We start from the raw sequence: 27449 nt of genomic DNA, 5'->3' as shown, positions 1-27449 counted from the left end.
TCTACCAATTGAGCTATATTCCCAGGCCTCCCTTGGGTAAATTTGAAGGAGCATGATTGCCAGATCAAATGTTAAGGACCTCTCTATTCTTTGATGGTCTCCCCTCTGGTGAAGAGACTGGAAGGTGACCCTAGGTAGAAAAACCATGTCTGAGAACTGTAGATTGTAGCTTGGTGCAGAAAGAGAATGGTCTCCGGGAGAGCAAAGGGTGTTCCCCTAAGACCCCAGTCCTTGCATAGGTGGCCCAAGCATCCTGCAATCATACACAGGAGAGGCATTGACCCTCATCAGTGTTTCAAGGGGTCTAGAAGCAAATGGGATTAAGCTAGAGATGACCAGCAGCTGGAGGGCACGCTCACTGGTATGAAGGGGGTGCGGGGGACAGCAGCTGACAACCCTCGTACCCTGAACGTCCAGTGAAAGCCTTCCCCCAGTTCCCATTCCTAACTGTACTATAGGAAATCCCTGTCAACAGACGCTCAGGGCTGGCCTTGGCCCCCACGGAAAACATGCTTCTCCCTCCCAAATTCAAAGACTAGAGGTACATTGCTGTGATGGCCAAGTTCATTTGCATAGTTTATTTAAAAAGAAACAGCTGTAAGGTAGAAGTGCAGATGGTTTCTTTACCCTGAAGAGAGAAGTTACAAAAGAGAAGTAATAAATATGACAATAGGAAAGATATTTTTTAAAAATACAAGAGCCTGGTCTATGTGAGCAATCCCAAGAACTCACCAGATAGAAAAACTATCACAGGGGTAAGAACATATCTACCTCGACACCTTGTAGCAGGGGTTGGAAACGGGCTAATGGAGAGAGAGGATGGCCATGACTTTTGGGATTTCAAAAGGCACTGGATGTGACCCTGACCTCCTGGGAATGTAAGCGGTTCATGTAACATGCTCTGCACAGTCAGCCTGATCTGGAATCCTCTACTCATCGACATTGCTTCTAGTGATGCTTTCCTTCTCAGAGGGAGTAGCACAGCACTTAGGTGTGGGAGATGGCCCCGGGGCAGCCCCGGAGCAGGGGAATGCAGCGCTGCCACCCCTGGATCTTGCCACCACCCCAGAAGATCACACAGAAGCAACTGGCAGATTCTGACCAAGAAAGGAATGGGCTGGGAAACAAAGGGAGGAAAGAAGAACTTCCCAAGAAAATGGCTAGCTCGCCTGTCCTCTAAGGACCACAGAAGAAAGAATATCTGTACAAATGAACACAAGAGACGCCTCGCTGGTGCGGAATGGTAGAGCGACAAGGGAAAGGAAGGCTGAACCCAGCTGCAGGGGAGGGCAGAGGAGGGAAGTGGGACAGAGAAGTGAGCAAGCGGGGTTTGGCCATCCCATGACCCTCTGGGAGGGCAGGACAGGGTGGGGGCAGCCTCTGGCCACCCCCGTGAGGCTCAGGAGAGGCCTGGGGCCCAGGAGGAGGCTGGTTCTGGGGGGGCCTGAAGGTTGAAGATGTGGGGTCACCCCTTCCCAGGCATCGTAGAGGCACAGCTGTGGACAGAGGTCAAGGTCTGCTGGACTATGCGCTGAAAGCAGCCTTGAGTTCCCGGAAAGCTGCCTGGCGGAGCCGTCTCTTCTCCTCCTCCTGCTTCCGTTCATCTTGCTCTGCTTTTAATTCAGCTTCAAACTTGCTGGCAGATGACAAGGCCTGGGCCTGCGGAGGGACAGCATATACTGACAGTTAGGGTGTGGACAGGGACGGAGATGCAGATGCCCCAGCCGGCAGCAGGACAAGCCAACCTGGGGATGAGGAGGCTGGGCTGTGAGGGGAGGAGTCCCCAGGGACAAGGAGGCTGGGCTGCGAGGGCAGGAGCCCCCAGTCCACTCTCCTTCCTGTGGTGTGCTGCTGGCACCCAGGCTGTGGCTTTATTTGTTGCTGGCTGTTGTGGTTGGATCTGAAATGTCCCCCCAAGATTCATGTGTTGAGGGCTTGTTCCCAGCACAGCAGCGTTCAGAGGTGGACCTCTGGGGAGTGACGGGGTCCTGAGGCTCTGACGGGATCGCAGCGGAATGGATTAATGGGAGGTGGTGGGAACCGCAGCAGGTGGAACATCATTGGAGGAAATGGGTCCTTGGGCCCATTCCCTTGGGAACTATACCTGTCCCTGGACCCCCTTCCTTTCTCTGCTTCCTGGCTGCCATGACTGACGGTTCTGCTCCACCACACACTGCCATGACGCTCTGCCTCACCACAGGCCCAAAGCAACGGAGCCTGCAACCATGAGCCAGACACCTCGTCCTCTAACTTGACTTTCTCAGGTATTTTGTCACAATGACAAAAAAAAAAAAAAAAAAAAAAAAAAAAAACAAACGACAAACACCTATGTCTTACATGCTTCTATCCACTCAGGTTGCTCCATCTTCCTTTTCAGGATATCATTTAACATCCCAGCTAACTTTTCACCCTGTGTGTGTGCGCGCGTGTGTGTGTGTGTGCGCGTGTGTGTGTGTTACTGGGGATCTTGGACTTGTTCTACCCCTCAGCTACACCCCCAGCCCTTACTCGCTTCTACATTCCTTGAATTTCACAATATCGTTACCTCCTAGGGGAAAAAGCAGAACAAAAGGCCCCCCTTGCTGGGATTCTGGTTGGCACTGCATCCATATGTCCATCTGCTGTGGCAAAGGGAAGCCCTCACCCTACCAATTCCCCCGGAGGCTTCAGTTTTTATGTTGCCTTTACAGTCTGAGTTTTCTCTACATTGGTCATTCTAATTTACTTTACTTCTAAATATTAGAAGTAAATATTACCTGTTTTTGTTGGTGGTGTGAGTAGAATGTGGCGCCATTTGGCTTTTTTAAACCTAACAATCTGTCTTCAAGACCATATCAGATAAATCCATCTAAAAATCCTCTTAGAACTGACTTCCCCTGACCGTGTCTCATCCATAGTTGTTTTTTTTTTTCCAGGCTGCATTTTGATTCATTGTACACAGATGTACACAGATGGGGTACAACTTTTCATTTCTATGGTTGTACAGGACGGGTCTCATCCATTTGGTAAAATGTCTTAACACAATGGGTGTGTACATTATTTTAATAAAGGCTGTTCAACTGCTCTCAAAAGTAGCTGTTCCAGTGCAGGCCATATAGTGCACCTTGTAGAGTGCCTGCCTCTCATGCTGGAGGCCCGGGTTCGAGTCCCCAGCACTGTGGGATTGTGGAAAGAACAAACAAACGAAAAGTAGTTGTTCTGAGTCACCCCCGCCATCATGGACTGGAAGTGCTCATTTCCCCACAACTTTGCCAAGATTATCATTAACATTCTTCCCTCTTGCCAATCTGATAGGCGAAAAAATTGGCACCTTTTATTTCCTCTTTGGTGAACTGTCCACTTGTGTCTTTTACCCATTTTTCAGTCAGCTGGGTTTTTTTTCTACTTGCAGTTCTCTATATAACTTAGGTGTTAGCCCTTGTTTTATATATTTTTCAGTCACTTTGTTCCCATCTTTTATGTGGTTTTAACTTTAAGGTACCTTAGACCACAGAAATACTTAAGTAATCTTATTTATGTGCAGTACTGGGTGCTCTACCACTGAGCTACATCCCCAACCCTTTTAATTTTGAGACAGGATCTCACAAAGTTGCCAAGGCTAGCCTCAAACCTGTGACCCCACCTGCTGTTGGCACTGCAGGTGTGTATAGGTATGCACCAAGCACCCAGCTTTTTTTTCAAAGAAGCCTCACAAAGATAGTATCTGGATCCACTGGACATCAGCTCTCCAGTGGGGCTGGGTCGTCAGTAGGGCTTAGCCCTCCTCCCTCATCTCTTTCCCCAACGCAGTCACCTCCTTTCCCACCCTTTTTATTCTTTTCACCTCCCGCTGTGCTTAGGAAGGACAGGAAGGTGAGACCCTGGCTGTTCCCTTAATGTCCCTGAGCCCAGAGACTCACACTGGAGCTGGCTGTACCTGCTCAAACACCAGCGGCTCAATTCTCATCAATTTTGTGAGCTGGTTATTAAAAACAACCATTATGAAAAATCAAATCATATGAAATTATAATCATACTAAAAGCAAAATGTGTATATATACATATATCTATCTTTTGATGTTGAGAGTCGAATCCAGAAAAGTCCCCGTGTCTGGCTTTTTTTTCCACACTTGACTATTATCCACGCCCTGAGTCACCTACTTCTGTGGTACCTCTGCGAGGCTGTGTTGTGTTGTGTTGTGTTTTTGCTTCGGGGCTGGGGATCAAACCACAGGCTCGCACATGCTAGGCAGGCCCTACCTGCGTCTGTCTGTCCAGGAGTCACCCGCCCCAGAGTCAACGACCACACGTGCCACAGTTGCAGGGCGGGAAGTGCTGGCTCGGTCCTTTCATCTCGGCTTCCACTCCCAGACACGGCAGCAGCCCGCTCCCTCACGCATGCCATGTCCTCGCCACAGGGACACTCCCTGCCTCGGAACCCTCACTCCTGCTGTTCCCACGACCAGAATGCCTTCCCTTCCTTGATTATAAGGTGAATCCCCATTCATCTCGGAACATCTGTCACCGATGTCAGCTCCTAAATGGCCTCTCCCAAATTCAAGCGGTGATGCCCCCATTCGTCATTCAAGCCAACGTTTATTGAGAGCTATTACCCGCCGGGCGCTGTAATTACAAAGATAGCACGCCTACTCTGCCTTTGAGTCTGGCTGGGGAGGCAGACACAGAAGCAGAACGAGTGGCAAAAATTTATTGTTATGCTTTTCATCTTTTCTCCTGCTTATAAAAATAATATGCACTCGTTATTAAACATCGCAGAAATACAGCATAAGTCCCTCTGACATAACCATGACTAATAATTTTGCATGTAATTACCCAGGTTGTATTTAATATTTTACAAAATCTGGTTATTGCACATATTGCTTTGCTTGATTTATTTTGGACATCTGTCCACACACACACAGTCACACCACATTCTTTCATGACTGTGCAAACACGGGGAGGGACCACAAAGGACCCATTCTCTGATAAAGGAAATTTTGGTTGTTTCTAATTTTCCTCTATTATCAACAATGCTAAATAAAAATTCTTGTCTGGACACTGTGTGTGCATTTGCATGAATGCACAAAGATAAAATCCTAGGGGTAGGATGTTAACAGCGAGTCCCTAGCTGCTCTGCAGAAAGACAGCCCAACTTATACTCCCTGCGAGTGTCCATCAGCAACCTGATCAGACACATCGCAGTACCGTTCCTCCGAGGACTAGCGGCACACAGGACAGGGAGGACTGTGCTGTTCTGGATAGTCAGGAGAAGCAGCCTGGAGGAGTCAACCCTTGAAGGGTTGGGTCTGAAAGGAGCAGAGTGTTCTAGGCAGAGATGTTGGAGTGGGGCTCCAGCAGAGGGAAGGGCAGGCCCTGAGGACCAGTCGTAAGAAGAGCCTGGCAGCCCTGGGAATGGGAGCCAGGTGACAGCAGGTCCTGAGTGCCGGTAGACTTTCCCGGGAACTCGCGTCTACTTCACCTACAGCACTTAGCACACTATACTGTAGCAGGGGTGGGTTCTGCCATCCTGGTGTCTCACCCAGGACTGTTCCCAAGGCAACAGAAGAGCTCTGCAGGTGTGACTCCACCATGAAGACCCCACCCAGCAGAATGGACCCCTCTTTCCCCTGACTCCCTCTCTGTGTGGTGGGTGGGGCGTCTGCTTTCCTCACCGGGCTGTGCGGGCCTCTCCTCCCGGAGAGGGCAGACCAGACGTTCTGTCCGCTTCCTCCTCAGGAAGGAGCTGGGTCTCAGAGCTTAAGGCAGTGCCTGGCTTTGCTGGGGATGGGTCAGTGAACCAGGGTGAAGGCAGGCAGGAAGGGCCAATCCACTTTCAAGACTGGACACACATGGGCTGGGGTTGTGGCCCTGTGGTACAGCGCTTGCCTAGCATGCGTGAGGCCCTGTTTCAATTCTCAGCACCACGTGTAAATAAGTAAGTAAAGATCCATCGACAACTAAAAAACATTTTAAAAAAAGACTGGAACACGACTCTGTTCTTCCAGGCACATCAAGTGGTTGGCCTGTCCCTGACACTGTCCAGTGAAAGCACTAGGAATTCAGCTTGCAGAGTGACAGAAAGATGACAGATTGTGTCTCCAAGCAGAAACATGGAGAAGGAAGAATAGAAAGGGGAGTGGTGACGTACACCTTTAATTTTAGCAAATTGGGAGGCTGAGGTAGAAGGAGCATGAGTTTGAGCTCAGCCTGGGAAACTTAGTGAGACCATCTCAAAAAAACAAAAATTGAAACAGGTGGGGATGTAGCTCCGTGGTAGAGCATTTGCCTAGCATGTGCAAAGCCTTGGGTTCAACCTCTCAGCACCGAATAATAATGAGAACATTATTATTCGCTAAGGGGTCTAAGCAGACTAGGATATGTCCTTGTCCCTAGGTAAGTTCCCAGAAGGTAAACCTTCCCCAGAAACTATTTCCTGCCTGGAGTGGGAGGGAGTCCCCACAGCTCAGATTACTGTGGGGTGCTCTGTGAGCCCATTTGCTCCCCACTCATACTGAGTTCATGTAATCCTCAAGGAATCCTATTATCACCCCCATTGTACAGGTAAAGAAACTGAGGCACAGAGAGGCAACCAGGGGAGGAGGCAGAATCTGCACTTGGGCAGCATGGCTGCAGAGCTGTGTCCTTCCCACCACACCCCTGCTCTGTTCAGCTCACGACGTATAGGACTCTCCTGGCCAGTTTCTGCAGAGATGAAGGTGGCAGAGGCCAGCTGCGAGCGGGTAGGCTCACAAGGTTCAGCGACTGCATGATCTTGTGAATGAAAAGAAGCGCCCAGAAGGGCTTGGGGCCACGCATTGGATCTTCTTCCCAAGTCCGGACCACTGTTGATGGCACACATGCCCATTCAAGACAAGCCACCCTGTCCCCCTGCCCCGCCCCACTACCCGCTTGATCACAACACAGGCATTTAAGACGTAGAGACAGGAGCAGCTGTGAAGGACTGATCCAGGGTGGGGGCAGAACTCTGCAAAGTCTGGATGGAGAGCCCATCTTGGAGCACCGTACCAGCAGCTCTGTTTGAACCTGGAACCAGGATCGGGTGTATTGACTCTGCTTGTTTTCTGTTTTGTGTTTACTTTTCAGATGGCACAAGGACACACTGTTATTTCCCTGAGTGAGGCCCTGGACAAGGCAGTGTGTGTCCCTCAAACAGGGTAAAGGGAGGGAGCAGCGGCTCCGCAGAGAAGAACAGGCATGTACCTTGGCTTCGAAGAAGTCCTTGGCACCTCTGACGCCCTCCAGGGCGACGTCTATCTCGGAGAGCTTGGCCAGCGCCATCAGCCCGCTGTCCTCCAGCAGCTCCCCTGCCGCGGCCTTGTGGAAAATGAGCAGGAACTGCAGGAGGGAGAGAGGGGGGTGTTTGCTGTCCCCGCGGCCTCCCTGAGACCCACGAGACCCTCCCGCCCAAGCCAAGGCCGTTCTTGCCAAGTATTCGGAAAGGGTGTTTCTGTGTGTGTGATGCCTGGTTTTGCTGCTTATCAGATTGCCAAAGGTGAACACACGGGCCGGGCCGGGCGGCGGCAGAGTGCATGCTCAGCACACGCAAGGCCTGGGTTCCATGGCCAGCACCCCAGGACAAACACACCACGTAAATAAGGACGTCGGGAAACGAGCGCCTCCACATCTAGTGGATGGGAGTGTAAATTGGTTGAAACTTTTTTGATGAGCACTTTGGAAATAAATACCAAAAATGAAATGCTGGGGGCTAAGCCCAGTGATAGAGCACGTGATTAGCACCAACAAGGACCTGGGTTCCATCCCCAACACAAAAATACACACACAAAAATAATCCAATAAAATGCCGTTCGTCTGCCCAACCACCAATGCCATGGCTGGGAATTTACCTTCAGAAATTCACATAATAGTTTTTAAAAAAATTTTTTTAGTTGTAGATGGACACAGACCTTTATTTTATTTATTTATTTTTATGTGGTGCTGAGGATCAAACCCAGTGCCTCACATGTGCTAGGCAAGTGCTCTACCACGGAGTCACAACCCTAGCCCACATGATAGTTGTAGTATTATCTATAAAATTGGCAACATCCTCGCTTACAGCCATAAAAGAAAAGTCAAATAGATATATACATACTATTTTGAAACAAAATAATATTTTTAAAAATTCTTTTGTAGTTGAAATGGACAGCATGCCTTTATTTTTTTGATACAATGCTAAGGATGGAACCCAGTGCCTCACACATGCTAGGGAAGCGCTCTGCCACTGAGCCCCAGCCCCAGCCCCAACCCCAAAATAATATTTTTGATATTCCTTAACCACTTCTATTTTACTTGTATTGTTCCACTTTTTTTTTTTTTTTTTTTTGGTATTGGGAATCAAACCCAGGGGTGCTTTACCACTGAGCCATATCCCCACCCCTTCATATTTTATTTTTTATTTTGAGACAGGGTCTCACTAAGTTGCTTAGGGCCTTGCTAAGTTGCTGAGGCTGGCCTCGAACTCACGATCCTGCCTCAGGCTCCTGACTCATTGGGATTACAGGCAAGCGCCACCAAGCCCAGCAAGTATGCCACGTTTCATGAGATTGCTTACCTTCCTGTGTGCTAAGAGGTCTTCACAGGACCTGCTGTGTTTCAAAAACTTTAGCTCTGTCACTTGCCATTGAAGAGTGCTTACGGTAATTTTTGACTTTCAGAAGTTTTACATATACTCTCTCTCGAATCTTTTTCTTTTCTCTCACCAGAGATATGCTTAGAAAAAAATCTTCTCATCACCAAGGTTACATGAACAATCATCTATGTTTTTGTCTACTACTTTATGGCTTCTTTAAAAAAAAAGTGTAAATAATTAATCTCTGAAATTTATTCCAATCTATCATGTAAGGGTAATTATTAACCTTATTTTCTTCCAAATGGTTACTTAGTAATCTCCACATCATTTATTGAATAATCCATCCTCTTCCTCCAGATTCAAAACGTGACCTGAAAGAATTAATCTTTGAAGGCAACTTGTCCAAAGGCCTCCACAAAATAGTTTCTTAAACAAATAAATTGGCCAAACATAAATAGCCAGCCCCCATCTTCCTATTCTGTCCTGAGGCAATTTTGTGACTCTTTAGTTCCTTTTCTTTTTTTATTTTGTACCCGGGATTGAACTCAGGGGCACTTAACCACTTAGCCACATCCCCAGCTCCCCCTTTTTTTCATATATTTTATTTAAAGACAGGGTCTTGCTAAGCTACTTAAGGCCTTGCTAAATTGCTGAGGCTGGCCTCAAACTTGCAATCCTCCTGCCTCAGCCTCCTGACCTGCTGGGATTACAGACATGCACCACCATGCCCATCTTTAGTTCCCTTTTAAATAATTTTTATGAATCTACTTGTCAAACAACTACTATGCAATGTCTATGATTTATTTTCCATTTGAGTATAAATTGATAGACTCCAAATCATCAAAAGAGGGTTTGTCCAGGTTTTCAGATGTGACCTAAAACATGTGAGTCTACAAGGAAATTTCAGGTTTCCAGGTCTTTTTTCATGCCTTTTTTCTGTATTATGTGGGACATCACCTGAAGCAGTGACAAGTTCAGTAACTGGGACAGGCTCTGCAAACCCAGCTTGGCTTTTACCCCAAGGCTCATGCTCCTAGAGGGAGGTGTGTGTCACCGAGTGGTTCTCACTGGCCATTGCAACAACAAATGCCTCACTCATGACCTCTGATCTGGGTGCAGTGGTACATGCCTGTCACCGCAGCCACTCCAGAGGCTGAGGCGGGAGGATCTCAAGCTTGAGCTCAGTCTGGGCAACATACTGAGACCCCATCTCAAAATAAAATAAACCTTCTCAGCGCTTCTCATTTCAGGGTCCTCAGTCCACGTGGACACTGCCCAGTCCTGATCAGTGCCCATGGACTCGGAGCTTCGCCCACGCAGATGGCAGCTTGGATTGACAGAAACGCCAGGTCCATCCACCTGCAGCTGCCGACTCCCCCACTAGAGGCCGGCAAGGACTCAGTTTGCTGCAGAGGCTCAGAGCCAGAAAGTTGGCCCAGAGAAAACAAGCCTGTTCAAGGAGGCCCGGCCCCTGGACCCCAGCCCCCAGCCCCCCCACCCCCCCAGCCCCACCCCCCCCCACCCCCGCAGCAGGATCAAGGCCAAAAGGGTGGGGTCGGTGGTGGCTGAGCTCTTTCCGGGAAGAGACTGAAGCAGCAAAGACTTCAGTGTTGCAAACGTGAGCTGTGGGAAGGAGTAAAACGCCAGCCCCTCTGTACCCTGCAGCTATGGGTTGTCCCCACTGACACCCAGGGGAACAGAGTTGAGAGGTGGTGGGTCTTTAAGAGGTGATTAGGTCATTCAGAGGGGTTAACGCCTTTCTCCTGGGGCTGGGTTAGCATAGAGTGGGTTTGGCTTCCTCCACTCTCTTACTTCTTCTCTCATCATGCTATCTCTCTTCCACACACAGCCCACTTGGCCTTGTGCTTTCAGCCATGAGTTGCAACGGCACCAGAACTCAGCAGATGCCAGCACCATGCTCTTGGACTTCTAGAACTGTAGGTCAACATAAACCTCTTTTCTTTCTAGGTTACTAGCCTCAGGTATTTTGTTACAGCAACAGAAATTCAACTAAAATGATGACCCGTCCCTAAATACCTCATTTATAGAAACACCCCTCATGGTTCCACAAGCAGATGGCTCTGCATATCAGCTGTGCTTATGGGCCCAGGGAGGCAGCTCAGAAAAGAGGAGCAACACCCTGAACTCAGCACCAATCCAAATCCAGGGTTTCCTTCTGACTTAGTTTTCTCACATCTGAAGTACAGGCAACAGAGTTCATGTTCACAGGAGGGCTCTGTGAACTGGAAACATTCAAGAATCCCTCACGGCTCTTTTCCCCAGAGCTGTTTCTTCTGAGCCCTCAGGTCTGGGGTGAATCCAGCTCACAGGCCCAGGCTCTGCCTTCTCAGCAGATTACCAACAGTGGCCTGTCCTACTCAGGGATCCCCTGGACCCCAAAGAAGGAAAAAAGAAATCCAGCTCAACCTGAAAAGGTCCAGCCTTCCACAAAGTATGCTGGACATTCCCATTTGACTTTTCTACCACCACGCACTGCCCCTGAGTGACAGTCTCTCCAATGCCCAGTCTTGTTTGTCTTCCTATTTATAGTCCACAAAGACTGGCATGTTGTAGAAGAATTGGAAAATGTCCTAGCTGTGACTATGAGGAAAGCGGGGGAGGGAGGGAGAGCTGCAGAACAAAGAGCCAGGGAGAGCTAACAAAGCCCAAGGGCCCTTTCAGCCACAGCCCGGGTGCCTCTGATAGATTGGGGGAATGTTCACCCTCACACGCCGGCAGGTGATACAAATGCTGCCCCTATTTAGTCAGAGCTCTTAGATTGCAAGTGACAGAAATAAACTTGTGGGCTTAAGCAAGAAGAGGTATCTGTTACATAAGAAGGATGTCTCAGGAGCCCGGGTGCAACAGGTAGCAGCCTGGAAGAGGCCCGAGACTGAGAGCGGCCCAACTCTCTGCCAGAGACAGCATCCCTCGCCATCTCTCCCATTTGGTTCACGTGGCAGACAGTGGCCACCTTAGAGGGACAGTGGCCACTTTAGAGGGTCAGCAGCCACCTGCAGAGTCATCTTGAAGCAAAATCCCAGGAGGGAGAACTTGACTGGCCTAGGTGGCCAGGGCTCCACCATGGTTCCATCAGCCATGACTGGGCAGCTCTGCCAGGGCTGCCAGGGTCCCACCGCCTTCATCTGCTTAGGCTGCCCTAACAAAATACCAAGATTGGGTACCATAAACAATAGCAGTTTACTTCCCTCAGTGCTGGAGGCTGGCAATCCATGATCAGGGCGATGGAGATGCCGTTTCCAGGGAGGGCTCACTTCCTGACTTTCCACGAGACAGAAAGAAAATCAGTTCTTTTGAACCATCCTTAAAGACCGCCATCAACACCCCTATTTGAAAGACATTAAAACTGAGGCTTGAACATAAAAGCACTTGTCCAGCATGGTGCACACGCCTGGTAATCCCAGCCACGGGGAGGCCAAGCAGGAAGGTCCTGAGTCAAGGCCGACCTGGGCAACTTAGTGAGACCCTGACTCAAAATAAAAACTAAGAAGGGTTGGGGAAGTGGCTCAGAGGTGAAGTACCCTGGGTTCAATCCAGGTACAAGAAGAAGGGGAAGGAGAAGGAGTAGAACAATGACTTGCTCTAGGGACTCAGCTTCATGTGGCAGACCAAGACCGGGCTGCGGCCGGGCTCTTCTCACTGGGCACAGTGTGGCCCAGCGGCTTCCAGCACAGGCAGAAACCAGCAGTGAAAAGGTTCAGCAGGAGGCTGGGCCGTGAGGCCTGAATGGCTGGCACGTCCTTACACTTTCAAATCCCATACACCTGGTACAACGGCCACCCATGGGACCACGGCAGGGCCTGGAACTGACAAAGGATTAAAGCAGATGCCACTGAAGCTTTGTAGGGGGGTTGAGAGCGCCACTGAAGCTTTGTAGGGGGTTGAGAGCTGACAAGACCTCCGGAGATTTCCAGGCCTTGGGTGTCCAACAACTGTGGGAATTAGCCAAAATGGCAGCTCGTCAAAAGTGAGCCAGGCATCTTGGATTCAAGAGGAGTAGCTGTGAGCGCCCCTGAGCAAAACAGGACAGGGGCACGTGGGCCTTAGTCCAGTTGGTGACTGCACAGACCCCTGAGCACGCCCCCCACATGTTGTTCCAGAGGTCACCATTTTGGAGACCAAAGCAGAGGCTCTTTCCCCGACGTCTCCTCAAGCTTCACCAAGGCAAAAGCTTCTTCCTCCCACACCCCAGAGGAACTGGGGTGGAAAGAGCCAATGCCCAGCAGGGGGCTGAGTGATGGGCCTGTGAAGACCAGCTGTAGGTGTCAATGGCCGGGGCCAGCCCAGCTCAGCTCTGGGCTGGGGCTTGACAGCAGGGTGGGCCTGAGCTTTCTTGCCCTGTCACTCCTAGGTCTGAAATGAGAGAGCTGGCTGAGACCACCTCAAGGGTTATGCCAACTCCCGTCTTCTGTGATGTACTTCAATGCCAGGGGAAAAGCCAAAGTGGTTTTCCTCTTCTCCCTCACACAATACTTCCAACCCCGGACGTGTGGGGGGCTTCCTCACACCAGCAAGCAAGTCTGCAGGGGCTGGATTAGGGGTGGCATCTAATCCAATTCAGTTCCAACCCTATCTGCCTGCAGAAGGCATAGATCCCACAGTGGAGGGCTCAGTCCCCAAGACTGGCCCTTCACCTGAAGACGGCAGTCCCCAGGCCAGGCCTCTCGACCTTCAGGCAGCCCACTCTCCTGGAGTCTCCATTCAGTTACTCAGAATCCCCCTGCTCGGTCCTTTTCAGTCTGATGGAAACTCCATCACACACTGGCCACTTAAGTCACTGGCCACTGGTGATCAATTTAACCTTCAGCTGGTCTGCTTTCCCAAGAGGTTGTTCTTGGTCCCTCCTGTGACCAGTCCCATGCTGAATCTACCTAGAGGAAGTGAGTGGCAACCCTCCTTTCACACAGCTGGGAAAGGGATTCATGGGGGCCAGCTAGACTGCTGACCCTCACGAAGAGCCTCACGTGACCCTGTCAGGCTGGACAGAGGACCTGCCCCTGAGCAAAGGCCTCACCACTGACCATGAGGACACCATCCAGGGACAGCACAAGAAGGCAGAGACAGGCAGGCCTCTCCTCCCACCCCCTGACCCCAAGGGCCCGGCTGAGAACCAGAACCAGCCCACAGGAGCAGCCTAACCCTGCCAGCCTTTAGCCCAGAGGCTGTCACCAAAGTTACTATGATATCAGGTCCCACTGACACATCTAGAAGACTTCCCAGAAAACACAGTGGCACATGCCTGTAATCCCAGTGAATGGGGTGGCTGAGGCAGGAGGACCTCAAGTCAGGGCCATCCTGGGCAACTTAGTGAGACCCTGTCTCAAAATAAAAATGAAAAAGCGGTAGGGGCGTGGCTCAGTGGTGGAACGCCCCGGGTTCAATCCCCAGCACCAAAACGATGACAACAGAATAAACCACACGGGACACAGAAGGCCCTCTCGTCAGGAGGCACCTTGCTACGGAAGAAACCCAGTGGCCTTGAGACCATTTTCCCAAAAGGTCACCACAGTCCTCAGCCGTTCCAGGATCCATCTGTGAATGCTGTGAGCCACATATCTTCCCTAGAAGATGCCCAGGCACACAGAACAGGGCCACAATTTCAGAGGTTCAAGGCCCCAGAAGCCCAGTCCTTAACTGTCCAGGGTGGGGAAATGGTCAATCTTTCCCTCATTTAATAGTTTTACTATTCTTAAATGTTTAATATAAAAAGACAAAATTTTAATATATAAGAAAATATAACACTATCCACCCACCAAAACTTTGCACCTATAAATGTCCACTATGAAGATTTCAGAGAAACATCCTTCTAGATTTCTTACCATTTGACAAAGGGAGGTGACGCCCCCACAGGCTGATTTTCAGTCTGTTTCCTGGGCACTTCCCCAGGCCAGCATGATGGCTCAGTATCCCCTCAAGGCTGAGGAGGCGGGTGCTGGGGATGGAACCCAGGGCTCGCACATCCTAAGCACAGGTCCTACCACTGAGCAACACCGCCTGTCCCTTAACACATTTTTAAAAGCAGCATTGTAGGTTGAATTTCCAAATAGCACACTTAAGGGGCAGTCCCATTTGTCCCCCAGAAGGCTGTAAACTGAGGGTGCAGCCCAGGGGCCCAGGACAGGGGGTGCAGCTACCTCCCGGAAACTGAGCTTGCCGTCGAAGTCCTCGTCCACCTCCTTGATCATGCTCTTCAGGCCCAGGTGTGTCTGGGGGGCCCCCAGCTTCTCCATCATCAGCTTCAGTTCCATCAGGTCAATGAAGCCGTCGTGTCCAGCATCATACCTGCAGGGTCGCAGCAAGGCATGGTCAGGAAAAAGGGACCCTTGTCAGTCTCCCAAACATGCAATCCTTTGGCCTCATTTATTGGATTTGTTGGTTCTTTTTTGTGTTGCTGGGGATGGAACCCAAGGTCTCAGAGCTGCCAGGCGAGTGTGCCACATCCCCAGCCCCCACTTGTTGAAAAATGACTCAATATCTCCTACTTTGCCATGTCCAGGTCACCTCCTCAGAGGAGACCTCTCTCCTCTCGAGTGGACGTGGTGGTTCACATCCTGTCACGTCTTTCATCCCCTTCCAGGCCACACGTTTCTCCAGCATGAACACATGCCTTACTGACCTTGATTTCCCCGGGTTCAGCCGGTAAGCACTATGGGCCCTGCACACGCTGGACGCCGGGGCAGCGGCACACGCAGGTGTACACAGTGTCCTCTGGGCTCACCGGATGGAGCTCCCTGGGGGCACCATCCCCACATCTCTGCACAGTCAGTCCCAACAGTCCCTGTTCCCCCTTCGCGGTCCGTCCTGCGTCTCTGGAAGCCGCTTCCCCACCACGTGCATGGCTGTGAATTGGGCCTGGCCCTGGCTCAGGGTTTTGGCTTTGCCCTCTGGGTCACTCCCTGGGTCTAAATAATCATGTCTGTGCAGTTGACTGTCCTCTCAGAACCTCTGTTGGCTGGTGGGACAGCCCCCGGCACCCTCCAGAACTCAAGCCCAGCCCCACTGGGGTGAGGGGGTGGGGAGGCATCTCTGGACATCTCAGCTCAGCCTTCTCCTGGCCACTGCCAGTCCCTCCTCCACACACCTAACCTCACTGGGCTTCCTACAGACTCTCTGGTTCTCCTCCCTTAAAGTCCTTTCTATTTTCCAATACCCAGAGGCCTCTCAGGTCTGAATGCCCTACTTTAAAGAACCAATTGGGAGATGGGCATGGTGTGCACACGTATAATCCCAGCGCCTCAGGAGGCTGAGGCAGGAGGATTGCAAGTTCAAAGCCAGCCTCAGCAATGGCGAGGTGCTAAGCAACTCGGTGAGACCCTGTCTCTAAATAAAATACAAAATAGGGCTGGGGATGTGGTTCAGTGATCGAGTGACCCTGAATTCAAACCCCAGTACCCCCCCCCCCGCAAAAAAGAACCAATCAGGTCTCCACAAAGAGGAAACACTGGCACATGTCACCACATGGGGGACCCTCTGGGACATAATGCTAAATGAAGTCAACCAGCACAAGAGGACACACACAGCATGATCACTTACAGAGGAACCCAGAGCAGCCAACTCATAGCCAGGGGGCACGGGGCAGAGGCTGGGGGGAATGGAGGCTACTGCGTGGTAGACCGAGGTCCAGCACGGGAGGAGGAAAAGGCCCTGAGGTCAGGACACATGCTCCTGAGCTGCACACGTAAGTGGTTAAAATGGTAAATTCACTACGCATATCTTAGCATAATTTTAAAACCTAAGTTAAACATAAATAAGCTGGCCTTCTTCACGGTCCACCTCTCTCCTACCCACCCCCCACAAGAACACAAACCGTCACTGTTGAGAACCAAGAATCAAGAAGTGTAGCCGTGGGCAACTGGAAATGTGCTGCTGTGGGCCGTGGTATTTCTTAAGGCCCACACGGTCAGGCCAGGCCAGGCCCAGGAATCCCCACGAGGCTCCATTCCAGCCACTGTGGCTGATGCATGCTGCTCCCCTGCCTCCTGCGGCCCTCCTGCTCCCCAGGCCCCGGGCCTCCCGCTTCCGCCTCTGCTCTCCAACAGCACCACTGCCAGTCCTTCTCTGGTCCCCAGCATTCACTGCCCTCCTCCGCTGGGCATGCTTTCTGCAAGTCCTCCCTGCTGCCCCCTCCACCTGGGGCCTCCTCGTTGGAAGAGTGACATGATAAGGTGCTAAAGGTCACAGAGGAGATCCCTGCACGCCTGCTGGTGACCTCTGAGCACATCTGGAAGTGAGCAAGGTGCTCCAGGCTTCCAGGAAGTGGGTAGATCTACATCACAGGTGGACCCGTCCCAGATCAAAGGATGGACGATTCCCAGCAACCAGGGAGGCCGAGGCAGGAGGCTCTCAAGTTCCAGGCCAGCCTACAGCTTTGCCAGACCCTGTCTCAAAAATAAAAAATAAAAAGGGCTGTAGTTGTAGCTCAGTGGTAAATAGGCCCTGGATTCAATCCCCAGCCCGCATGCACGCACACACACACACACACACACACACACACACACAAAGACGGACTGTCAGTACTTTAAAAAGGAAGCAATGGGCCAGGTGTGGTGGCACATGCCTATAATCCCAGTGGCTCAGGAAGCTGGGGCAGGAGGATCAAGAGTTTAAGGTCAGCCTCAGCAATTTAGCAAGGCCCTAAGCAACTCAGTGAGACCCTATCTTGAAGTAAAATATTTAAAAAGGGCTGGGGATATGGCTCAGTGGTTAAGTGCCCCTGGGTTTAATCCTTGATACAAAAAAAAAGATTGATTGAGACATAATTCACACACTATAATATCTACTCCTATAAAGTGAACAGTTCAGTGGTACATTCTTTTGTTTTGTACTTTGGAGATTGAATCTGAGCATGCTCTGCCACTGAGCTGCATTCCAGCACTCTGTTTTTTAATTTTGAGATGGGATCTCCCTAAATTGCTGAGGCTGACTTCTAACTTGAGATCCTCCTGACTCAGCCTCCCAAGTCTCTGGGATTACAGGCATGGCCACCACACCCAGCCCTGGCTCTTAGTACAATCACAATGCTGTGCAACCATCATTGTCATCTAATTCCAGAACATTTTCATCACCCTAAAAAGCAATTCATAGCCATTAGCAGTAATTCCCCCTTCTTTTCACTCCCTGGTCCCCTAGCAACTACTAGTATTTCTGTCTCTGTGGATTTGACACTTTTGGAAATTTCATATAAATGGACTTATACAATACACAGCTTTTTCGGTCTGGCTTCTTTCCCTTGGCTAACGTCTTCGAGGTTCACCCGTTTATAGCAGCATGCATCAATCTACTTTACTCCTTTCTGTCACAGGCATGTGCCATATTTTGTTCATCCATTCATCAGGTGACTGACATTTGGGTCACTTCCACTTTGGGGCTCTATGAATAATGCCACTTTGAATACCAGGACACAGGTTTTCGTGAGGCACTGTCTCTTGGTTTCCTTGGGTATACAGCTCAGAGTAGAACTGCTGGGCCATATGTTCACGCACATTTGGAACCTGGTTGTCAAACTGGTCCAACAGAAAACCATGGTCAACCTGATGTTGCTGTTCAGGGGAGCAAGGCCCTCCGTCAGCGCTGGGCCCAAGACCCACAGGGCAGATTACCTGACCGTTGGGTGGACTGTGATTGAGCCACCCAGAAAGGTAGCAAGACCCTGACCCGAAACAACATAATAAGGGCTGGGGATGTGACTCAGTGGTAAAGTGCCCTGGGTTTAATCCCCAGTACCATAAAAAGAAAGGAAGGAAGGAAGGAAGGAAAGTTCTGGGACTGGAAGGTAGTGATAGTTGCACACTATGAATGTACTTAATGTCATTAAACTGCACATTTAAAAATAAAAATTTGGGGGCTGGGACTGTAGTTCAGTAGTAGAGTGTTTGCCTAGCACACACAAGGCCTTGGGGTTCCATCCCTAGCAAGGGAAAAACAATTTTTTTTTTTTTTTTTACAGTGCTGGGGATTGAACCCAGGGTCTTGGGCATGCAAGGCAGGCACTCTATCAACTGACCTATATCCCCAGCCTGAAAAAGAATTGCTTAAGAAACAAACAGGCAAAGATGGACAGTCTCCGTTACAAGGAGTCCTAGTCAAAGTAAACAGGTTTCTGTAGTGTGGAACTTTCCAGAGCCTTCCATGTGGTCATGTGTTCAAAATTCACAGGAGGGAAACAGCACACAGCCTCCTCTGACCACATGATCCTCACATTTAGTAATTTTCCATTGCAGAGGTGGCATTTCATATCAGAAGAGGTAGTGCCAGGACCGCAGCTGTGGCTCTCCGTAGAGTGCTTGCCCAGCATGCATGAGACCCTGGGTTCCATCCCAGCATCACAAAAAATAAAAGATTAAAAAAAAAAAGAAGGGGTGGCCCAGTAAAATGACCACTAAGTTTCCTCAGGATTCCGAATGAGCGCCTCCTGCACTGTGCTCAGCACAACCCGTGAGTTCCGCCGAAGCTTGCAGCAAAGGCTGGGGCCTTGCAGGCGGCACCATCAAGACGTGACTCCGTCCAGGCACAAACAAGCAGAACCAGCAGACGCTGGAGAGCAGAGAAGGAAGGAGGAGAGCGAAATCGCCAGGGAGTAGCTGACGGGCTTGGGTGGAGGGAAAGGGGCGTGCTAGGAGGATGGGGACAGGAAGTGAAGGTCAGGGAACAAGGCAGGGGTTTGTCCTCGGTCAGCTGGGAGAGGTCAGAGCAGCTCCCAGCTCGCCACCTAGAGATGGCACTGCCTGCCACAGACACAGGCGGGTAGCGAGGCCAGGCCAGGCCGGGGCTCCTCAGACACGGGGAGGTGTCAGCGAAGCCATTCTCCCACCCTCCTCTGGGGCTCTGGAAAAACTTTCCTCTGGACCCTCAAACCCAACGCTCTCCAGACCTGACGAAAAGAACACACAGGTCAGAAAGGACCCTCAGCCAATTCTGGGCAACGGTTTCAAGAAATTCCAATTTCTAACTGGGTGAGAAATGTTGGTTCAACCCCTCTGGAGATTAAGTGCCTGGAAGGAGAAACCCACCACCCCAGTAGGCAAAGCCCAGACAGGGAGAAAGGCTGAGGCTGAGGCCCGAGCAGGCCTGGGCTGGTTCTGTTGGGGGCCACGAGGCTGGTCCAGGAGCAGAGTGTGTGTAGGCGTGGAGGGGACATCTCTGAGGTCGAGAGCAGGAAAGAAAGGAATTGTGAGCCAGCCACCTCTTCACTCCCAGGTGCTCAGTAACGCTGCCTTTTGTTCCTACTAGAAGCATCGGCCTAGTGCCATCTATTGAAGTCCCGGCAGGACTATAAAGTGACCACATGAGTGGCATACCCTTCCCTGTGGAGCTGGGATTTGAATTCAAAAGGGCATCTCTCTTCAAAGTGGCTTGTCCACAGCCAATTCCTTCAGGGCCTGGATTTGCAAGACAGGCAGGAAAAAAACACGACATGTCCCTTTCATCGTCTCACTGTTTTATCTCCTCCCTGGAAACACCCCCTGACTCTGCAGAGCCCGGTACACAGCGGGCTCGAAACGCTTAGTAACTACGACGGCTCTCTTCACCGCTGACCAACTTGGTCTCACAGACCAGTCCTTTTGATCTTTGGGACAGACCTATGAAGAATTCTAACACGAGCCACCTGCCCTTGTTTACTGAGAGCTCACTGAGGGCCAGGCACGGGCTACGTGACCTCACTAATCCAGCAGTGCCGAAGGTGGCAACCAGTAGTCCCACTTAGTGGACAGTGACAACTGTAATAAGTAGCAAAGCCGACTGCTGGGACAGAACCAGCCTGGGGCTTTAGGCTTTCCATGGGAGCGTGATCATGAACTGAGTTTACACTAGGTACCCCTCAACTTGCAAGATGTTAAGAAAGGCCTACTCAATGTCCCATGAAGAGATCCGTCATCGCTGTGCATGTCACATCTCCTGTACTTACTATCTGGCAGGAGAGACAGAGCTGTGTCTCTGAGACCTGGATGTCCAGAGAGCCTCACTTGGACCTTAAAGCGTGGTGCCACATGCTACGGACACAGCAGCTCGCTTTTGGCCGATGGTGCTAATGTGGCCACCTCACAAACACTTGGAGAAACAGCCCCCCAGCCAGGCCTTTCGAATAAATAGCATCTGTTTTATTCTTAAGCCTTCCTCTGCGGGGTGTGGTACTGCTGGGCTGCGGAAGAAACTGGAGCCCATCACCATCAGCCCACGGTCACCAGGCCCAGCCAGGTAAGTGGAAGCCCTCCCACAGCTCTGCCTGGGGCTGGGCTGCAGGGCTGAAGCCCAGAGTCAGGTTTAGGGAAGAGGACTTGATATTCAGGTCAGTCTTTACAATGCCAAGGCAGCCTCTCCAGTTTAAAAAGGCAGAAGCGGGAGTCATCAAAAATATAAATAAAGGCAAAGAGAGTGTAGCTCAGTGGTAGAGGGCTTGCCTAGCAGGCCTGAGGCCCTGGCTCCAACCTCAGCATGATGATAATGATGGAGGAAAAGAAACAAGATGCAGGCCTCCCCAAAGGCTTCAGGAGGCCACCACTGGAGCATCACGGCCACCACTGGGTAGAGCTGAGGAGGCTGGAGGTGAGGACCCTCACAGAGGCCCGCAAGGCCGGGCCCTGGGGCAAAGCACACTTTGCAGGGCAGGGAGATGCTCATCTTTAACCTGCTCCAGGGCCACCCTTTGCAAACAAGTGCAGCGTGCAAACCCTCAGACAAGACTGTCTGCAAACAGGTGACCTTACACCAGGCGTGAGCCACCGGTCAGGCCAGTGCAGGTGGATTTGTTTCCTTCACATAAGAAACATCTGTTGCTCCCCTCCCCATGAAAATGCTATCACATTCCGTGCGATTGGAAATTCAATCCTCTAGAAAGGGGACAGAACCTGGAATACCTTGCCTGGGTGGGGGCCGGGACACCCCCAGCCCTTGAGCACAGATGAACTCTCCAGCCTGGGGAGTGGGACCAAGCCCCAGAGTGACCTGGTAGAAGTCAGCTGGGGAGGGCCACATGCGCCTCATCCAGGAGGCCTAGCCCCAGCGCAAGCCCACCTGACTGCGCCTTGCTTTCTCCCTCAAGCTGGGCCCGAACCTACATTCCCCTTCCCCTTATTTCAACCACCGCCACCACCCCAAACACAGTTTGCATCCTTCAAATGCCTTCAGGTTCAAGGAAGTTCCCATGAGCCCTAATCCTCCTCTATCAACATCTTAGCTCTTCTATCTTCCCTGTCATTTTGTGGGGTTCTTTTGGTGCTGGGGATTGAATCCAGGGCCTTGCACATGCTAAGCAAGAGCTCTATCACTGAGCTACACTCCAACCCCCAGATCTTTCTTATTAAAGGCAACCCAGACCAGTAAAGCAAACTCATCCATAACCCCAAGACCCTGTGTCACTGTTGCCTGGGGGGGTCGTCTTGTACTTGTGACTTCTTTCCACGTTTACCCTTGTATCAGTCCCTGTGAGGGACTCTGGTCCCACTGGCACTTGGGATGGTGACACAGACATAGACTGGGTGGAAACCTTTCCCTGCCAGACCTTTGGGAGAGACCTGACCCTTCTGGGAACAGTCAGTGACCCCAACCCTAAGTGCCTTATTGGACTGTAGCTGAGTCCAAAGGAGATAACTTCAGCTGACACCTGTCATCATGAGTGAGGGGCTGGTTTTATGAAGTAGTCCCTGTGTGCAGGCGCCAGGAGAAAGCAGATGCCTTCCTGGGTTCCACACAGGAGAGCTGTCCACTCCCAACACAGTCTTCAGTAACTGGCCCCTTGCCATAGTCCCTGGTCTGGGCAGCCCTCTCAGGGCGTGAGCCCACTGCCCAGGTCTCCCCACTCTTTTCTGACAGGGGCCACCTCTGAAGGTCTGCTGTGGTGAGGTGGACTGAGATGCTTACCACTGGGCTCGTTACTGAGTATGTCCATCACCTGGAGAAACCCCCAGCCTTGCCGGAGTGAGTCAGGTCACCCCTAACCCCGGCCCCACAAAGTCAGCTACCACAGGGACAGTGGTGAGGGGACAAGGGCTGGTGTCCAGTGTCCACCAGTTTCAGACCCCTCCTCAGCCCATGAATCACTTATTCTTCTGTTTTCCACTGTGCGGAGCCCCTGGGTTTTCTTGGTTTTCACCTTACCAGAATAATCCTGCCATGAATGCAGAAAGAAAGAAGCCAGCAGCCTTTGTGTGCCTGAAGCTCAGCCATCAAAACTCCCCCAGGGATCCCTGAGGTGGGGGGTTCCCAGGAGGTGGCAGTGCCCCAGAAAATGCCTGGAGCTGGGGGGTGGCCTCACCACAGCAACCATCAGAACCCCGCTTCTCTACACAGAGAGGCCTTGTTAGAAACTCGTGTGACTTTTCAAACAGCCAGGCGTGGCCACTCCAAGTGCAGCTGGGACAAGGGCGTTTGGAACTATCAGAACTAGTCTCTCGGGAGCCCCGGGACCTGCTGAATAAGAGAACCTGCACTTCACAAGCTCCCCTGTGGCCCCAGGCACCCTCCATCAGAGAAAGGCACCCGCAGGTGGTCCTTTTGGGGACCATCTGGGATCACTCTGTGGGTGTCCTCAACTGTGCCTATCGAGAGCCTCAGGGATTCCCTAAGGTCACAAGATCGTGGTCCCTCTGCCCAGTTCTGATCTGCCTTCTGTCCTTCTTGCCGGTCCCCCTGGCTATCACATCACCTGCTCTCGCTCCGTCCCATTTGATGCAGCAGGAACAGTGATACAGCAGCCTGGGCTCTGTTGCAGGAAGGCGGGGCTCCGAGGAGTGAGGTGCATCCACCTGGGCCCGCGCTTCTCATTTCCAGTCACTGGGCTCCTGCCGCCTCTGTCCCAGGAGCTCCTGACTCTCCTGTGCTCCAGATACTGGGTTCATTCACTGGCTCCCTCGCCACCTGATCACATCTACCTGGGCCTCCAAGAGCAGAAGAAAAGCTCGGATGGCCCCAGAGAGGGGAGCAGATACAGAACACAGAGGAACTGTGCGGAGAGAAAGCTGAGCAAGAGGCCCTGGGCGGTCAGCAACCGAGGGAGGGAGCAGAGCCAGGTGCGGGGCCTCTGTCTGGGTCCAATCCTGCTGAGGTGCTGGAATGTCCCCAGAGGGGAGCGGAGGGCCAGCTCCCATAAGGCACTCTGGAAGAGATCTGTCTTCCTGGGGCAGCCCCAGAGAGCCTGAGGCAGGGAGGCAAGTCCAGGTGACTGCCTCAGAAAGACCTCTCAGCGCAGAGGCAGGATGGATCTTCTGGGGGAGGGGCAGTGGACCACAGCAGGACCCAATGTCCAGGGCACAAGAGCCCCAGCCAGGGCTGGAGGCGATAGGGAGGGTGACAGGATGGCACAGGCACAGGGCTGGACTCCAGCTGCGTCTGCTCTTGTGAGGCCGGTGCTTCAGGGCTCCCTTCTGGTAAATTCCTCTCCTTTTCTGGTAAGAGGCCAACATTTTGGCAGGCTGCAGGAGACCAGTGGGGTTTGGGACACCAACCTCCGATCAGTCACCACACCCTGCGCTTCCATATGCTGTGTCCGGAAGTCCAAAAAAGAAAAGTGGAGGGCAGGACAGAGCCCTCTCCTCCAAGGATCCCCTGAGAGCTCAGCACCCTGCAAGGTGGCAGGGGCGGCGGGGGAGGCCACTACCCTGGCCTTCAACACAAATAGCTTCCAGGTCCACCAGTCCCAAATGCATGCCACGGGAGTGCAGAGCTCCTGCCAGGGACAGTCAGGAGCTCTTCTTGGATTCAGAAGGAGAGAGGGCAGTGGGTGACCACACAGGATGGTCATTTTCGGCACCAGCCTCCCCCAGCCTCGTCCTCTCCAACTGGTCACTGGCAGCCCTAGCCAGCAGGCAGCTTGGGCACAGAGGTTCAGCTGCCCACTGACGCCAGCCACCCAGTGTGGAAACAAAGCATACCAGCCTCCATGGCCACCCCAAAGAAGCATGCCAATGACAAAGAGAAACAGGCTGGTAGCTCAAAGTGCTTCACACAAATTCCAAGAACCCCGAGGGAGAGTGACGGCCAGGGAGGGGTGAGCCTTGGACAGCCTGACCCAGAAGTGTGAATGGACCACAGTGGCTGAGAGGTCCTCGCTCCTCCCAGGACGGTGAAGGCAGCAGGCAGGGGTGTGCCCCTGGGGTCAGAGTCCCTGTCCAAAGTCCCAGCACCCGCACGTGCTGAAGCACTGGAGCTCTCTGGTCATCTGATTCCTCTTTTATCCAGCTGTCGCCAACATCAGAGGCAAATAAGCTCCCGGGGGGCACTTGCGGTGGCGGGGGACAGGCAGAGGGCCTCGAAGGCTCCACAGGGTCACTGTAGGGCACGGCGGAAGGAAGCCACCCTGAGCTCTGGACGCTTCCCATGAGAGTTCAGCGGGAGAAATGCAGCTGGGATGCTCCTGGGAACTAGCTCTGGAATTCCCAGGGACCCCCATAAACACGGGGTCCCACATGCACTCCTTAGGGCCAGGACCCCCCACCCCCACCGTGGAGTCAGGGAAGTGGCATGGGCGTTAGGCAAAGGTGGCAGAGCAGCAGAGCCAGCGGGCCTGGGAGGAGGGAGGCCCAGCTGCAAGCCCAGCTCCACGGACTGTGGGGCTCTGCCCCTGCTCCAGACAGGAAGGGAAAAGCTCTCGGCCACCGCCCGGCCCACAGAGCCCCCACCTCCCCCACCCTTCCCTGCCAGCAGGACCTTGCTTACTCCAGGGGGGCACCACCTGATCCCAGCAGCACTCACGTGGGGCCGGAACCGAGTGACCTAATTAAGGCCCGAATGCACACCTGAGCGAGTGGTCACTTGATCTTGGGGACAACCTGAGAAGGTGGTCACTTTCTTTTTTCCACATCTCACTTAACAGGCGTGTGCCCAGGTGGCCAGGGGCTCTGCAGGAGGACACAGGCTCCCACGCTTCCCTGGAGGTGATTAGGGTCTCAAGCAGGGCAGCCAGCAGAGCTCAGAAACCTCTGCAGAGGTCAAGGTTCCATCTGTCCATGGCCCTGGCGGGTCCTGGGGTGGGGTGGGGACTGCAGAAAAGGTTAGCCACACTCAACCATAAAGACTTTGTTTCTGCTTTCCCAGGGAAAACTCTGGAGGGGTTGGGGAGCCCCACAAGAATCAATAATAACTGACAGACTGAAATCTAACCAACTGGAGGGGCTCTGAGGAAATGAGCCCAGTTGAGAGTGGAGAAAGGTGGGGAAAACTAGTGAGAAAGAAGAGCATAACAGCCAGCTAGGGTAAGCCCTGCGGGGCCGCATGAGGAGCCTGGACACTGTTTTGGGGGTAACAGGGAGCCACTGAATGTTGTATGTTGCCTCCAGCTCACAAGGGCTTCTGAAGAAGGAAACAAAGTAATGGGATCTGGGTTCCGACAAGGTCCCTCTGGCTACATTTAGGATGGACAGCAGAAGGCCAAGTATGCGGTGGGTGGTCCAGCAGGGCTTGCAGGCCACCTGCAGAGGCAGCATCAGGCCCCATCCAGCTGGGGACAGGAATGTTAATGAGAGAGGCTCATGACACAGAGGACCGCAGTGCAGGCGACCTGGATTCAAATCCCAGCTCCACCACTTGCAAGACGCAGGGCACCGGGCAAGAGATGAGCCACTGCGTGCAAATGGCAGGAGTGGAGCCGGCACACAGTGGGAGCGCTAGCAGCAGCTGGGTGGTGTCAGGAGCACAGAGCTCAATCATCTCAGCTGTTCTGGGGGAGGGGCGTGAGGCACGCAGGGAGGAGCAGAGGCTTCACCACCAAGGCCGAGCTGGACCGCATCCAGGGCCAGCATGGCTCCTCCAAGGCCCTGACAGAGTTCGCCAAGTCCCCAAGGGCCAAGAGCCGGCACGATCAACAGAAAGATATTTGTGGTAAGAGCTGCCCCCAAACACAGTGAGTGCTCAGTGCCATTGCTGGGGGTGGGGGCATCTCACCCCGGCTCTGGGATAAGCTGCAGCCCTGGGGTGGAGGGTTCCTGGGTTGCTTCACCACCAGGAAGCGGCGGAAGGGCCAGCCCTGGGCACAAGGCAGCCTATAAATCCTGAACAATATCCTCCTTCTTCCTGCAAACCTGATCCAAGTTGGCAGCGGGTGAGGGAGTGTCCGCAACCCAGAGGCGGCCTTGGGTGGGGAGACCAGAGGCGAGGGTCACTACTTTGGAATCAGACCCGGCACAGCTGGAGGGAGCCCCCTGCTACCCCGCCCGGCCCCACCTGCCCCAAGGCTCTGCCGGGCCTAGAACCAGGAACCAGCCTTGAGGCAGCTGCTGCTGTCACCAGCCACCCAGATCTTATCTCCCACCAGGAACTGACCTTAACTCAGCAACATGGGGCGCCAGGCGAGGAAAGTAAAACGAGGCCCAGGGCTGGTGTGGCTCAGTGGTAGAGCGAGGCCTGGGGGGGCGCCTCAGCAGCAAAACCAAAAACCAAACCAGACACTCACACACACACACTCACTCTTACACACTCACCCTTGACTTTTACGAAGGCCTCCATGCTGAGCAAAGGGCTCTTAGCCACACAATCCCAGGCCACCACTAAAGGAACAGGGGACTCCCAGCACAGGATGGCAGCTGGCCCCAGGCTCCCCGCCTCTCCATCTGGAGCACCTTCCAAGAGGGAAGAAAGGCAGGGCGGAGTGCCCACGATGATGAAGGGAACAAAGGAGGCGTAGGGGGTGCTAGAAAGAGGGGCACCAGTGAACACTCTTCAAAGACAGGAGCCGGAGGCAGGAGGCAGGCAGGAGCAGACATGGAGAATCAGCTGGGCCTCCAAACCCAGAAGGCAGGGTGGGCGGCCGGCAATGCCAGAGTGGAAGGCAGCAGGAGGCTCAAGCGGGAAGCGTAACTGAAGGGTGGCCTGAGGGACAGCTGACAGAGGTCCCGCCCAGCCCCACTACCAGCCAGCACTGCAGGGATCTACAG

The 27449-nt window shown here is 52.6% G+C and overlaps 1 protein-coding gene across 2 annotated transcripts in view; it reads right to left on the bottom strand.

Annotated features, from left to right (window-relative positions):
* Nucleotides 1-552: 552 nt before the first annotated feature.
* Efhd1 (EF-hand domain family member D1) overlaps nucleotides 553-27449 on the bottom strand; it is a 46944-nt gene continuing 20047 nt past the window's right edge. For both annotated transcript variants that reach the window (XM_047542729.1, XM_047542730.1), the window contains exons 2-4: nucleotides 14721-14868; nucleotides 7200-7334; nucleotides 553-1659 (exon numbers count right to left, since the gene is read on the bottom strand). In XM_047542729.1, coding sequence (XP_047398685.1) covers nucleotides 1525-1659; nucleotides 7200-7334; nucleotides 14721-14868 — 418 coding nt within the window. In that variant the 3' untranslated portion in view covers nucleotides 553-1524. The remainder of the gene's footprint in view (nucleotides 1660-7199; nucleotides 7335-14720; nucleotides 14869-27449) is intronic.

The sequence above is a fragment of the Sciurus carolinensis genome, chromosome 3 (genome assembly GCF_902686445.1).
Source record: "Sciurus carolinensis chromosome 3, mSciCar1.2, whole genome shotgun sequence".
Classification (NCBI taxonomy): Eukaryota; Metazoa; Chordata; class Mammalia; order Rodentia; family Sciuridae; genus Sciurus; species Sciurus carolinensis.
Note: the sequence above shows the minus strand (reverse complement) of the source record. Positions and strands in the feature narration are given on the sequence as shown.